At 39.3% G+C, this 13554-nt stretch overlaps 1 protein-coding gene across 1 annotated transcript in view; it reads right to left on the bottom strand.

Moving 5' to 3' along the window:
* LOC124606343 (calmodulin-binding transcription activator 1) overlaps positions 1 to 13554 on the bottom strand; it is a 943657-nt gene that overhangs the window by 107566 nt on the left and 822537 nt on the right. Inside the window, exons 23-24 of the mRNA XM_047138326.1 lie at positions 12891 to 13072; positions 12167 to 12312 (exon numbers count right to left, since the gene is read on the bottom strand). Of these exons, the coding sequence (XP_046994282.1) occupies positions 12167 to 12312; positions 12891 to 13072 (328 nt within the window). The remainder of the gene's footprint in view (positions 1 to 12166; positions 12313 to 12890; positions 13073 to 13554) is intronic.

The following is a 13554-nucleotide window of genomic DNA, read 5'->3' as shown; positions in this document are numbered from 1 at the left end:
GTGAAAACTTTACTGAATTTCCCGTGACAACAACATTACATTGCTGTAAGAATAAAAGGAGCCACTGGTAAGAGGAGCAAATTACTCACCAGACATGTTTTATCAGAGTTCAAGATCAATAATATTAACTTTGTTCAGGGATGCTTGGTAGTTGAGGGGTTAAACGAAAATCCGATACTCACGATGAATTGGATACTAAAGGCAAAAGTGTATTTTATTTGGAGTGAGATGAAAATAACTTTTACTGACCCAAAAAGTGGGCTAGTATTTTAATGTTAAACAACGGCCACAGTAAACAGATCGGGGGGAGGGGGGGGGGGGGGGGGGGGGTAGAAGAATCTGAGGAAGCTGACGAATGTAGTAATGATGAAATAAGTAGCAATTCTTATGAAGAACTTAAAACTCACAAATTGTCTAAATCAGAAACTTTAAGCCCAGAAAACAGAGAAGAACTAGGAGATTTTCTGTGGGAATATAAAGATATTTTTTACTGTTAAACCAGGAAGAGTTAAAGTGTTAAAGGTTATCACTGTAAACCCAAATTAAAAGCTCATAAGCCATTTTTTAAGCCTTATGTCATCCCAAGTTGTGAAAGGAAATAAGTATAAAGGGATTTGGAACAAATGCAAAGATGGAAAATAGTAGAAAGAACCAGCAGCCAGTACGTAGTAGAGGAATTGTACTTGACTCTAGGCATTTAAATAAATATCTCAAAGGGGAGACTGACCATCTAGAGAACATTGACGAGTTAGTCAATAAGTTTGAAAATGTGAAGTTTGTAACCAGTTTAGATCTGACATCTGGGTTTCACCAGATAGAGTTAGAAAAGGAATCGAGAAAATACAAAGGATTTTTATATAATGGAAAAAGCTTTCAGTACTGTGTTGTACCATTTGGCCCAAGCGTTTCTGTATCAGAGTTCATCAGGGGTTTGGATTATGTATTAGGGAGGGAACTTTTGGTGAAATTAACTACATATGTAGATGACATTTGACATCTTATTATCAAGGAAAAGTTGGGAAGAACACGTTAACACTTTAATGGAAATTGGAAGAAAAATGAAATTGGAGGTATGACATTAAAACTTGAAAAGTGCACGTTCTCGAGGAGACAGTTGAAATTTTTGGGCCACAGCATTAGTGAAGAGGGGAATTTTGGCTGATTCCAAAAAGCTGAAGGCATAGCAAAGTTTCCAAAACCAAGAAATAAAAAAGAAGTTAAGTCATTCTGTGGGCTAGTGGGATTCTATAGAAACTACATAAGAACACAAGCATTGAATGCACCCAGTTTGAATAATTTATAAAAGAAAAGCACAGTATGGGAACTGACTAGTGAATGCCAGTTAGCCTTTGATGAAATAAAAAAGCCGTTTTTCGTGCATTGATATGCGAAAATTTCAATACAGAAACTCTGTGAACACCATAATCTGAAAACTTTACCTAGTTTTAGGTTATTTGAAGAGTGATTCTGATGAAATATTTCATACACATTTGGCAGTTTGCTTGAAAGGTTTTATTTGTTATCTGTACTATGTGTACAATCTGATGTCTTATAATGATGGTACTATTCACATCCGACACATATTTGACTAAAACATGTCACTGCACGTAAACAGGTCTAATTGCACCCAGAGAGTGTTTAATACTTTAAAGAGACAGCAATGTTTAGTTTGATTTATGTGTGCATATTGTTGGAAATAGTAATTATGTTGATTAATATACTGAGTTTACTGACCAAAATATTACTCATAACCAAGATAAAAACAGACATGTAGTTCTGAAGTTTCCTTTTTGCCCACGATACGAGAAATCTGCCTATAATGAAACAAACCATGCAACTACATCACTTTTGACAAAAGAGACAGAGTGACATGAAGTCGAGAGGACTTAGTCCATAATGTTATAAATATGTTATTTAAGTGAACACAAATAAGAGTAACGTAATCATGAAGTATTTATGAACTTGAAATGTATGACTGGCAGCCACATCATGTAAATATGTAGGTTAACTTATTCAACACTGATAAGCCAGAGACTGATTTACTATGAGGTAGGAAAGAGAGCTGATTTTAAAGTTTAAATTTTTCTCTTAGTTATGAGACTGTACAATGTAACATTGACATGTTCAGTGAAACTTAGAAAATTGCAAAATGTAAATTAAGGGATTCATATTTGGATATTTGTTATAACCAGAGACTGTTTACAGACATACATCATACATCATGCATCATGAACTTACGAGAGAAAGACTGACTCAGTAAGTGAAATGATGGTAAAACGAAGGACTTACACAATGAAATAAAATGTGAGAGCACATAGAGACTGGAAGTCAGTATTAGTTTGCCTCCTCAGGCTTTTGATAATAAGAGATGTAAAACTAACTTTACTATGAGTCATTAATCAACCAGCAGTATGTCGACTGCACTATGAGAAGAAACATGTTTTTACAGCATTTGAGCTGCAATCATCCCTTATATGTAATGTAAACTGTGGCACTAGGACTGCCATTGTAATTGTAGATCATCTGAATAGCAGTGTGTGAACAGCATCACTTTGAAATTTGTTTTGGGTACGTCATGTAAAGATTTATTAAACATTTCAAAACTTATTTTTTGCATTTCTATGAAAAATTTATTTTACACTTGTGTTTTGTACTTTTTAGAATACTGAAATGTTTTTTCACCTGAATGTCAGTAACAGATGCTACTTCTGTCCCACCCAGCAGCTGAGGGACTGCACATGTAAATACTTTGAGAAACAACTGCATCCTCTTGTTTGAAAATATGTATGCACAAACAGTACATGTAACCCCATTTAATTTATTTCTGTCTCTCAAATATTGTACTTATTTGTTTCAGCCTTGATTCATATTTGTTTACTAAAACTGCAAAAAATTTACTTATCTTTGTCTCGAAATATCAAGATTTTCACCTGTTGACAGGAATTCGTTAAGAACAGGTAATACAAGTGATAAAATATCTACTGTTATGTACACCTGTTCACATTGGAATTCTGTAAAAATTAAGGAACTTGCAATCCATCTTTGACTTACAGACAAGTTTTACAGAAACTATTTGTGTCATTGGTAAACTGATTATGTAATTTTGGAATGCACACACAACAGAAAATTTGTATTGCCACGTTCACTGCCATAATGTAGAATTGTACCCACTGTTACTCGAACAAGCTTCAAAAGTTTTGTCCAGTCTTTGGCTGTATAAGTCTTTTGGGTGTGTGCAAAATGTAATAGCTAGCACATTCTCATTCACTTTAAATTAAAAGTATAATTTGAGTCTATTTATGATAATTCCAAACAGAGAAGTATAATCAGTAGGTCATGTGAAATATTGTATCTGTGAAATATGATAAAGTATATTTTGTGAATTTACTGTGAGGAAGGCTATTTCAAGTTTAAGTTGATCTGCTAGTGGCAGCACTATATTTTGCCGCTGACACTACCTAAATGAAATGTATTTCATTAATTTTCTACATCAAAAAGAAAAATGAATGACGTTATTACAAAATATGTATATATAGACCCTGTGAGGTCACTGCTTAATGCCAGTTTTTCAAAAGATTTCAAAGTGGTCACCATGTCAATGAGTTTAGTAAAAATAAGAGAACACACTTTTTTGGATAGAGATCTTTGGAGGAGGCAGAGGAAGACTTGGTTCTTTGTTTAGAGGTGGAGGTATAATGGCTGCGCAGTAGTGTGATTGCTTTTCTTTCTTTCCTCAATCTCAAGACACGAAAAAAACTTTTGGGAAACTATAAAAACAATATGTGTAGCACAAATTAATGACATATAACTGACTGCCTGGCCAGTGGTTGTTTCACCAGGAAATCAATTATCTTTTACACAGCAGCAGAAGCAGACCAACTCACAGCTCCAATGATTCTGAAAGTGGAGAGGAACTTCTCAGTGTGTATGGTTATTAACATATGTTTATTTGAAACCCATGAATGAAATAAAGAACTGTTTATTTCTGTACATGCAATATTCCATTACTAGTCTCATGCTGAGGATGTGTTCTGGACAGCTTCTGCAGGGGGCAAAATTCTTCCTGGTATTGTCCAATTTGTGCTTCAAAGTGGTTTTGATCATGTATTAAATTATATGGGAAAAAATTTGTATGTGCAGTCCAGAATGGTTACTTCTCTGTAATTACATGGGTTGGTTTTATCTCTCTATTTTTTTTTTTTTTTTTTTTTTTAATGTATGGATTATTCCTGTGGTCCAGTGCTCTGGAATTTTCTCTGTGATCCACAATTTTACTAGATGTTGGTGGAGATTTATGATTTCAGGTTTTCCTGCATTCTTCAAATTTCTGCATAGATTAGGTCTTCGCCACATGCCCTGTGATCTTTGGTTCTCTGATTGTGAGTTCTGCCTCACTGATCATTGGACAGTCTATTAGATCAGGGGTGGTTTAAATGAATGCTTCCATATTTACTTGAAATGTTTTTTAAAAGTTTTCTGAAAATCTCTGCAAGGATTTCTGCATTTTCTTGGTTACTATATGTGCTAACTAAGTTGGACATATTTTTTAACTGCCAAATGTTTTGTAATAATACTACCATTTCTTTTTCTTGAAATTTTCTTCCATCATTTCTGGAGTGTTTTTAAGATGTTTAAATTTCATTTGTCTCATGATTTTATGAGTGTAATGTCTTCATTTTATTATTCTTAATTTGATTCTTCTGGCATTTTGGGCCTGATGATTTATCCAACCTTGCTGTCTTTTCTCTTCCAATCTCCACCAATCTTTTTTCTTCCCAGAATTTTTTGTTGCTAATTCTCCAGCTATCACTTTTAATTTGATAATCAATTCTTGTAGTGCTCTGGCATCGACAGAGTCTTCTGCAGATTTCTGTAGCACTCCACATTTTGTATTAATTCTCTTATTTTTTTTTGGAGGTTTGTTCTTTATCATAGAGGTTAATTTAATTTTGATCTTTACAATATAGTGGCCACAACCTGCGTATTTAATGTTGCAGATTGCACAATGGTGAAATTTATGAAAGCAGGTAAGGCCTTGTAGCAATCACAACTAGCAGTGTAGTGCAGTGCAATGCAGAGCAGTTCGGTTCACAAGTGCATCACTCGTGTGTCACATCAGAAGTATTTTATTTGGTGTGGATAAATTAGTTCTGTGCCAGCCACCAGGGGCACCTGTGTTGTGTCCATTCCTCTGTGCCGTTTATTCTTAGTATATAGTTTTTTATGTGTTCTTGTTTTCTCCATATTAATTCTTAAGTACCTTTTTTTCTCCATGTTAGTTCTTTAGTAACCAGTCAACAAGACACTTATTCATTTTCACGCGAGTCTTGCCTTGTCATGTGCTGCGTCTAAAAGACGTCCTGTATTAACTGCCAAATAAACAAATAAAAATCTTGTCATCTCAGCATTGGAGATATCATTGTGGGTTACATATTGCAAACTAGCAGGCTAACTGGTCGGACGGACCAGAACCTAGCCCTGCAATCAAACTGGTGACCCTGACATGATTTATCACCTGCCTGACGCACAAAATAAAGTGATACTCTAAGATGACGGAAAACCTGACTGCAAATGACCCTGTTGTATCCAGACTTGCCATTAGACTACCACCCTTTTGGCCTCACAATCCAGTGCTATGGTTTGCACAAGTTAAAGCTAGTTTCTTTTACTCTGGAATAAATGCCAACGCTACCGATTTTTCACTGGTCGTGAGCCAGCTCTATCATCAGTATGCAGCTGAAGTGCAAGACATGATTACTGCGCTGCCAGAGAGTAATGCCTACGACCGGCTCAAGGCAGAACTTATCCACAGAATGCTGGTACTGTGCCAGATAGCCTGCTGAGAACCATCTGGAGCCTGCCATCAAAACAATAATAGCATTGCAGTTGGAAATGCCTTTAGACATGGTGGCAAAGCTACCAGACAAGGTACAAGACAGTATCTCATCTGTGCCTATTAACGTAGCAAATGTGCAATGCGCGAGCATGTCAGCCACAGTTCCATTCACCAATTACAATGCTCTGATGGCAAAGGTCGATATGTTGACGCAACACATTAGCCAATTGATGTCTCAGTGTAACACCAACAGTGATTGTGGCTGACCAAGATACCGGAAGCACTCCCACAGCAGATCATCAACTGCCTCATCTGTGCCTGCGACTGAAACACAGCAGGGGATATGCTGGTATCACAGAAGATTTGGTGATCAAGCTCACTGCTGTACCAAACCATGCACATACCCAAATGCCAACGGCGATCGGGTGTAGACGCTTCATCCGACTGCCAGTCTGTGTTACAGCTTCTGTTTGTGAGTGACCAGCACACAGGCAAGAAATATGTGATTGACACTGGCTCTGACCTGTGTATTCTCCTGCAAACAATGTTACACTGGTGTAGGCTGCATATGTCGTTCTCTCTAGCTGCTGCAAACAATTCATCTATTGTGATGTATGGTACACATTGTTTTGGACTAGATTTAGGCCTATGCTGAGTGTTTGTGTGGGATTTCATGATCACAGGCATCACCAAGGCAACAATAGGAGCGATCTTCCTTGCACATTACAAACTTCTGCCTGACATCTCCCCAACACATGCCTTGTCAAGCAAACCACTGGACTGATGGCTGCAGGATTCTGGCGTCCCACAACCATCCAATCCGCCAAGCTGACTGAAACAACATACAGCGAGTACACCACTTTACTTTGGGATTTTCCAGCACTGACAAAACCTCCAGGTATGCCTAAGGAAGTGAAACATAGCACAGTGCACCATATGAAGACCACTGAGGGGCCGCCATTATCCTGCAGACCTCTAAGGTTAGCCTCGGATCAGTTAGCTACTGTCAAGCACAAGTTTGATAGTATGATTCAAGAGGGTATCACACAACCATCCAGAAGCCCTTGGTCATTGCCATTATATCTCATGCCTAAGAAGTGAAGTGCTTGGCATCCGAGCAGGGACTATACAGCACTTAACGCCCATACAGTGCCCCATTGCTACCCAGCTCTGTTGTTCTGTAATTATAACTATACACTGAGTGGTGCCCACCTGTACAGTGTGTTGGACTGCGCCAAGGCATACACGCAGATATTTGTTGCCAAAGAAGACATCCTGAATACGGCCATAATTAAGCACCTGTTTGAAAGTAAATTCATGACTTTTGGCCTCAGAAACACTGCGCAGACTTGGCATAGATTTATCAACTCAGTGTTGTGAGGTCTGCCATTCTGTTTTGCATACCTTAACAACAAACTGGTATTTTCAGTCTTGCCAGAAGAACATCGCCAGCATCTCATACAAGTTTTTAAATGGCTAGACGAATATGGCATCATTCTCAACACAGCAAAATGTATTTTTGGTCAACCACTAGTAGATTTCCTTGGCCACCGAATCTCTCTTTCTGGCTCACTACCATTACCTGACAAAGTGGAAACCATCCTACAGATCTCACGGCTGTTCACAGTTAAGGAGCTGCAATGATTTTTGGGGATGCGGAATTTTTACCGCTGACATTTACCTCATGCAGCAGATATTTAGGAACCATTACCAGCAGGTGCGAAATGCAAAGGGAACACAACTACACAGTGGACAGACTGCAGGACAGCTGTGTTTGAATGGGCTAAACAAGCAATAGCAGATGCTGCATTGTTGACACATCCTGAGCCAAGTGCACCATTGGCAAGCCAGATAGCTGCGGGTGCAGCATTGCAACAATACAACAATGACGCATGGCAACCTCTAGCCTTCTTTTCACAAAAACTGTCACTGTCTCAGTGTAAGTGGAGCACCTATGACCGAGAACTCTTAGTGATATACAAGGCAATCAAATACTTCCATCCTCAGCTGGAGGCCCATGAGTTCACCACATTCACAGATCATAAGCCGCTGACATATGCCTTTCGACAGAACAATATTAACTGTTCACCACGGCAGCACAACCACTTGCTGTATATTGCGCAGTTCAGCACAAACATCTAGCATACATCTGGGATCGAGAATGTAGTAGCGAATTGTCTCCCGTGTCAGCAGCGTCTCCACCATGGACAACATGGAACTCGCAGAAGCAAAACTTACTGACCCAGAACTACAAGAGCTGTTGCAGGAAAACAAATCTGCATTGGATCCGCAGTTAGTCAACGTTCCTGGCAAAGGCATCAAGTTGTACTTGTCTGCAGCCAAACCATGATCGTTTTTACCCGCAAGATTCAGGAAAAATGTGTTTACATCTTTGCATAACCTGTTCCATCCTGGAGCACACCCTACAATACACCTAATCTCAGATTGCTTGATGTGGCCAGGGATGAAGAAAGACTGCCATGAGTGGACCCGATGTTGTACGAGGGGGGACCCAAAAGAAACTGGACTCCAAGGGCGATGTCACTTGTAGATGTAGTGCAGGGTTCTCACACTAGATGGTGTTAGTAGAGACCTTCATGAAACAGCTGTGCAGACAGCGTCAGTGTAGAGCTGAACGTGCAAGTGTGGTATTGTGGTTCTCTGACTGTTGGTGGGTTACCTCTGTGAAGTCGTTATGGCAACTGTAAAAGAACAAAGAGTGTGTGTGAAATTTTGTTTCCCGCTTTAAAAAAACTGCAACGGAGACACACCAAATGCTTCAGGAAGCTTTCCAGGAGGACACTATGAGCCGAACACAGGTTTTTGGGTGGTTTGGGTGCTTTAAACGTGGTGAGATGTGTGTTGAAGATCAAGCTCGTTTTGGACGCCCGTCAACATCGTGAAATGAGGAGAACATTGAAAAGGTCCGCCAAAAGATCAACGAGGATCGTCGCCAAACGATCGACCAAATTTCAGCAGAGACAGGAATCAGTTGGGGCTCATACCAGCAGATTTTGAGTGAGGATTTGCACATGAGATGTGTTGCTGCTAAATTTTTTCCGCACCTTCTCACACAGGAGCAAAAAACCATTTGCATGAATGTGTGTCAGGACTTAAAAACAGAGACTGCATGTGATCCAAACTTCTTGAACAAATTCATTATAGGGGATGAGAGTTATGGGTATGACCCAGAAACCAAGCAAGCATCAAGCCAGTGGAGGACTCCCAACTCTCCCAGACCAAAAAAAGCAAGGCAAGCGAGGTCAAATGTGAAGACGATGATCATTGTCTTTTTGGATGTTCGTGGAATTGTGCATCGGGAATTCATACCCCCTAGCCAAACTGTTAACCAGCACTTTTACTTGGATATTTTAAGGCATCTGCGAGAGGATGTGAGGAGGAAACGCCCAGAACTTTGGCGATCAGGTTACTGGTTTCTGCATCACGACAACGCTCCAGCACACACAGCCTTACGAGTGACCCACTATTTGGCATCTCAGAGGTGGTCTGTCGTTCCCCAAGCTCCGTATTCGCCGGACCTAGCCCCGTGCGACTTTTTCCTATTTCCACGAATGAAAAAAAAGCTAAAAGGGGAGTGTTATGACGATGTGGAGGTGGTAAAAACAGCTTTGCAAAGGGCACTGGACAATATCAAACTTGAAGAGTTCCAAACATGCTTCCAACAGTGGGAAAAGAGACTTGACAAGTGCATCGTATGTAATGGAGAGTATTTTGAAGGTGACTGAAGTAATTTTGTAAAATGGTTCATCAATAAATTTTTTATGATAACAATCCGGTTTGTTTTGGGTCCCCCCTCGTATACAGTGTCAGTGCAGTAAGGTCGGCTGGCATGCACAAGCACCTACTGGAAACTTTCCTATAACCACCACCCATTTTACGCACGTACACATTGACATTGTGGGACCGTTACCACCTTCAAATGGTCATCAATATTTGCTGATGATGATCAACCGATTCACACGTTGGCCAGAAGCAGCTCCAGAGGACAATGTCTCGGCAGAAACCTTGGCATATGCCTTCATATTAAACTGGGTGTCATGATTTGGCTGTCCTTTGCACATCACCACAGTTCGTGGAAAACAATTTCACTCTGAGTTATTCACAAAGCTAACAGTGTTCTGTGGGATGAGCCACCACAACACAACCAGCTACAACCCAGCCAGTAACAGCATGATAGAGCATTGTCACCGCACTTTGAAAGCAGCCCTGATGTGCCACAATGCTGGGTGGACAGTAGCTCTCTGACCCTCCAGCACCTTACACAGGTGACATCAAATCACCAGTAGGGGAGGTCGCACAGTAGATATTCTTGTGGATGGAAAACAAGCCACTGTTACAACTGACATGGTCAAACCAGCCTACATCTTCATCGAGCCACCCCCAACCGAGACTCGGTGAACACAGCTTCACCCAGAACTTGGTCCGGAACAGCAGCTCCAGTACCACCACCGACCAGGAAATCAGTTCCAGGGGACCAGCACACCGCAAGGTCTGGTCAGCATGTCCACTTCCTGGTGCGCTTCCCGGATGGCGCTCCGCTCCCACTGAGGAGGCTGTTGTAGTGACCACAATTAGTAGCGCAGCGCAGTGCAATGCAGTGCAGTTCGGTTCACAAGCGCATCATCCGTGTGTCACACCGCAAGTATTTTATTTTGCACAGATAAATTAGTTCCACACTGGCCACCAGAAGTGCTGTGTTGTGTCCATTACTATGTGCCATTCATTCTTAGTATAAAGTTTTTTCCATGTTCTTGATTTTTCAATGTTAATTCTTAAGAATCTTTTTTTCTCCATGTTAGTCCTTTAGTAACCAGTCAAGAAGTCACTTATTCGTTTTTCTGCGAGTCTTGCCTTGACATACGCTGCGTCTTAAAGACGTCCTGTATTCATTGCCAAATAAACGAATAAAGATCTTGTTATCTCAGCATTGGAGATATCATTGTGCATTATTTATCGCAAACTAGTAGGCTAACTGGTCGGAATGGCCAGAAATTAACCCTCCGGCCTAAATACCGTTTGCCTTTTCTACAGTCTGCATGTTCCTTGGCTTTTAAATTATGGGGTTTCCTTCTGTTAACTTTGAGATAAGTTAGAGGTTCCTGCAAATTTCAATCTATCTTTGACCATTTCTATTGGTTTGCTTATGAGCTGGCAATTTTCCAATGATATGTCAGTATCTTCTTTCTTGTCCCATTTCTCCATTACATCACGAAGGAGAATTTTAATGCCTGATGGCGAAATGTTTATCAAGATTTGCTCCAGAATATTCCAGTTTTCCAGTTTCTCTGTGTCCTTTAAGGTATTATTTTTCTGATTTATGGGAGTGTGTGTGTTGATAACTGTGTATGGCTTACTTGTAGATTTCAAAGTTAAGGCTGGAAGTCTGGATGATTAAGATATAAATTCTATGATTAAGTCAATGACTGTGAGATTTATTAGAAACTATTTCCACATTGTAGGCAACTATTCATGAATTGTTTTCCTGGTATTCCTTTATGAATTCGGTGTCCTTATCCATTGGGTCTTGATCACTGTTCCTAATTTTTTTTAATAGCCATGATTAGAATTTTGTGTTTGTTCATTATGCCAGTAACGAGCTTTAATTTCCCAGTTTTACCCAGAAAGTTAACATTGTGTCAAGAAGAATGAGATCTGCTTAGATTTAATGTTTCTGAAGGTTTCGTGTACTTGGTGCCTGTTGGAAGTTTAAATGCCTTTTCTGCCTTCTGAATGATATCCCACTGAATCCGAATCCTGTCTTGGAGCTCTTCTGCTAAGGATTTTCCACAGTCGATTACTTAATTACAATTATGAATGTACTTCATAAGAGATTGAGGGTAATGCTATCCAATTGCGAAGAAGACTAGAAACTCAAAGATACCTTCCATCCTTGATAACTAATACCATTGGAATTGACAAAAAACGAGAGTTGGCCAAGGGAGGCCGATAGGAAGGAAGAAAGAAGGAGTTTGACACAAGTAGGTAGAAGCAATGCCAGACTTAGCCTGGGGCCCCACAATTGCCATCCATGTAAATTATTGCACAACTTTAAGAATGGGATTTTTGAAAACTGAGAGCACAGAGGGAATGTTAACTGGATGAAAGAAATTCACTGTGCAGAATAATTTTGAAAATACTCTATATAAAATACAGTCAATAAAAAATAGTAAATGTATATCTACGAATGCATGATCTTAGCTCTTCAAAGTGAGTAAAATATATATTGTACCAGTCACAAGTGTACTGAAAGTGAAATACAATAATTTATACTAATATTTTTATCACAGTTAAAATGTATAAGGTGATTACCTGTTTATACCGACGATAGTAGTTTTGAATAAGTACTGCAGCAGCTCTTTCTTTATCCTGTTCCTCCAACTTCTTTCGGCCTTTATATGAACGGTATGCCTTTTGAATGATTTTTGCTGCTTCGTACAGTTCTCGTTGTTCCCTATCTTTGAAAGTAAAAAATAAATTTTCAGGAGCCAATAATGAAAATTGTAAACATAATCAAAAATTTTATGAAATTATTGCCACAACAATCACTGAATGTCCAATGTTTAATGCCTTTCAGGACCACTATACTTACACCTCTAATTCCACCATATATGCACTCATTCACCTCATTTGACATTTGTTATTTAGGATATGAAGGAATCAAGGAAAATTATTTACTGAGGTACATCATGTGAACTCCTACATTTATATTTGTATACCATGTTTTTGTTCTATGATTAACATTTACAAACTGATACTATTTTGAAATAGAGATACACAAATTTAAAATCTGCATTAGATTCTCTCATGAAGTGTCATATTTTCCTTTACATGATACTGTTTAAAACAATCTTGAGGCCAACATCTTTCACACCACCTTCTGCTGCACCCAGTTGTTCTGACTCATTTCCTGAGTAATCAGTACAGTTGGGAGTATTTACTTGCAATTGTATATTTTATAAAGCAGCAGCCAGAAAACATTCAGGTTTTAGTAAGAATGAACCAGGATCAGACAAGCAAAGTAAAGAACAAATACCTGAAAGTGTGAGGTTTGAGAAATCCTTCTCAAAAACATTTCCAGATGCCTGAAAAAATTCACAGAAGTCAGCTGTAGTTGGCGGTGGAGATGGCGAATCAAGTGTGAATGAGCAAGGAGACTGTAGACAGCTGGAGGAGGCTGGGCTCATGGAGGAGCCTGGCGTGCTCACATCATAGTACCTGCACAGATTTACACACACTCATGTAGTGACCATTTAGTGGAAATATTCACAAGACTTCCAACATTGGAAATTTAACACATACTTAATTTGTTACATACAATGTCTTATGCATCCATAATGAATTAACAATGAAACCTCCTCAAATTTTAATGGATTTCCTGGTATTGAAAAGAGCCCATTTGATATTCAGGCAAAATGTCTTACTTCTTAAAATACTCTGGGCTATTGTGCTGTAGTTGAAAGCATTTCTTGCAGAAACCAAATGTTTTGTTCGTATCTGCTGATGACATGTTGAAGAGGAAGGGAGGGGTATGTTCTATGCATGTCTGATTCACACCCCACGCTTTCTGCAGACTGCTGTAAAAGTTTGTTTCTACATCTGATGTCATATGTTTCCAAAACTCAAGTGCAACTGGCCATTGTTGGTTGCTGTTGTCCACTATTGCTCCACTGTGGGGCAACAGAAGTAACAAAAGGCAT

Source organism: Schistocerca americana, chromosome 3, assembly GCF_021461395.2.
Source record: "Schistocerca americana isolate TAMUIC-IGC-003095 chromosome 3, iqSchAmer2.1, whole genome shotgun sequence".
Taxonomy (NCBI): domain Eukaryota; kingdom Metazoa; phylum Arthropoda; class Insecta; order Orthoptera; family Acrididae; genus Schistocerca; species Schistocerca americana.
This window is presented reverse-complemented; position numbering and strand designations above follow the sequence as displayed.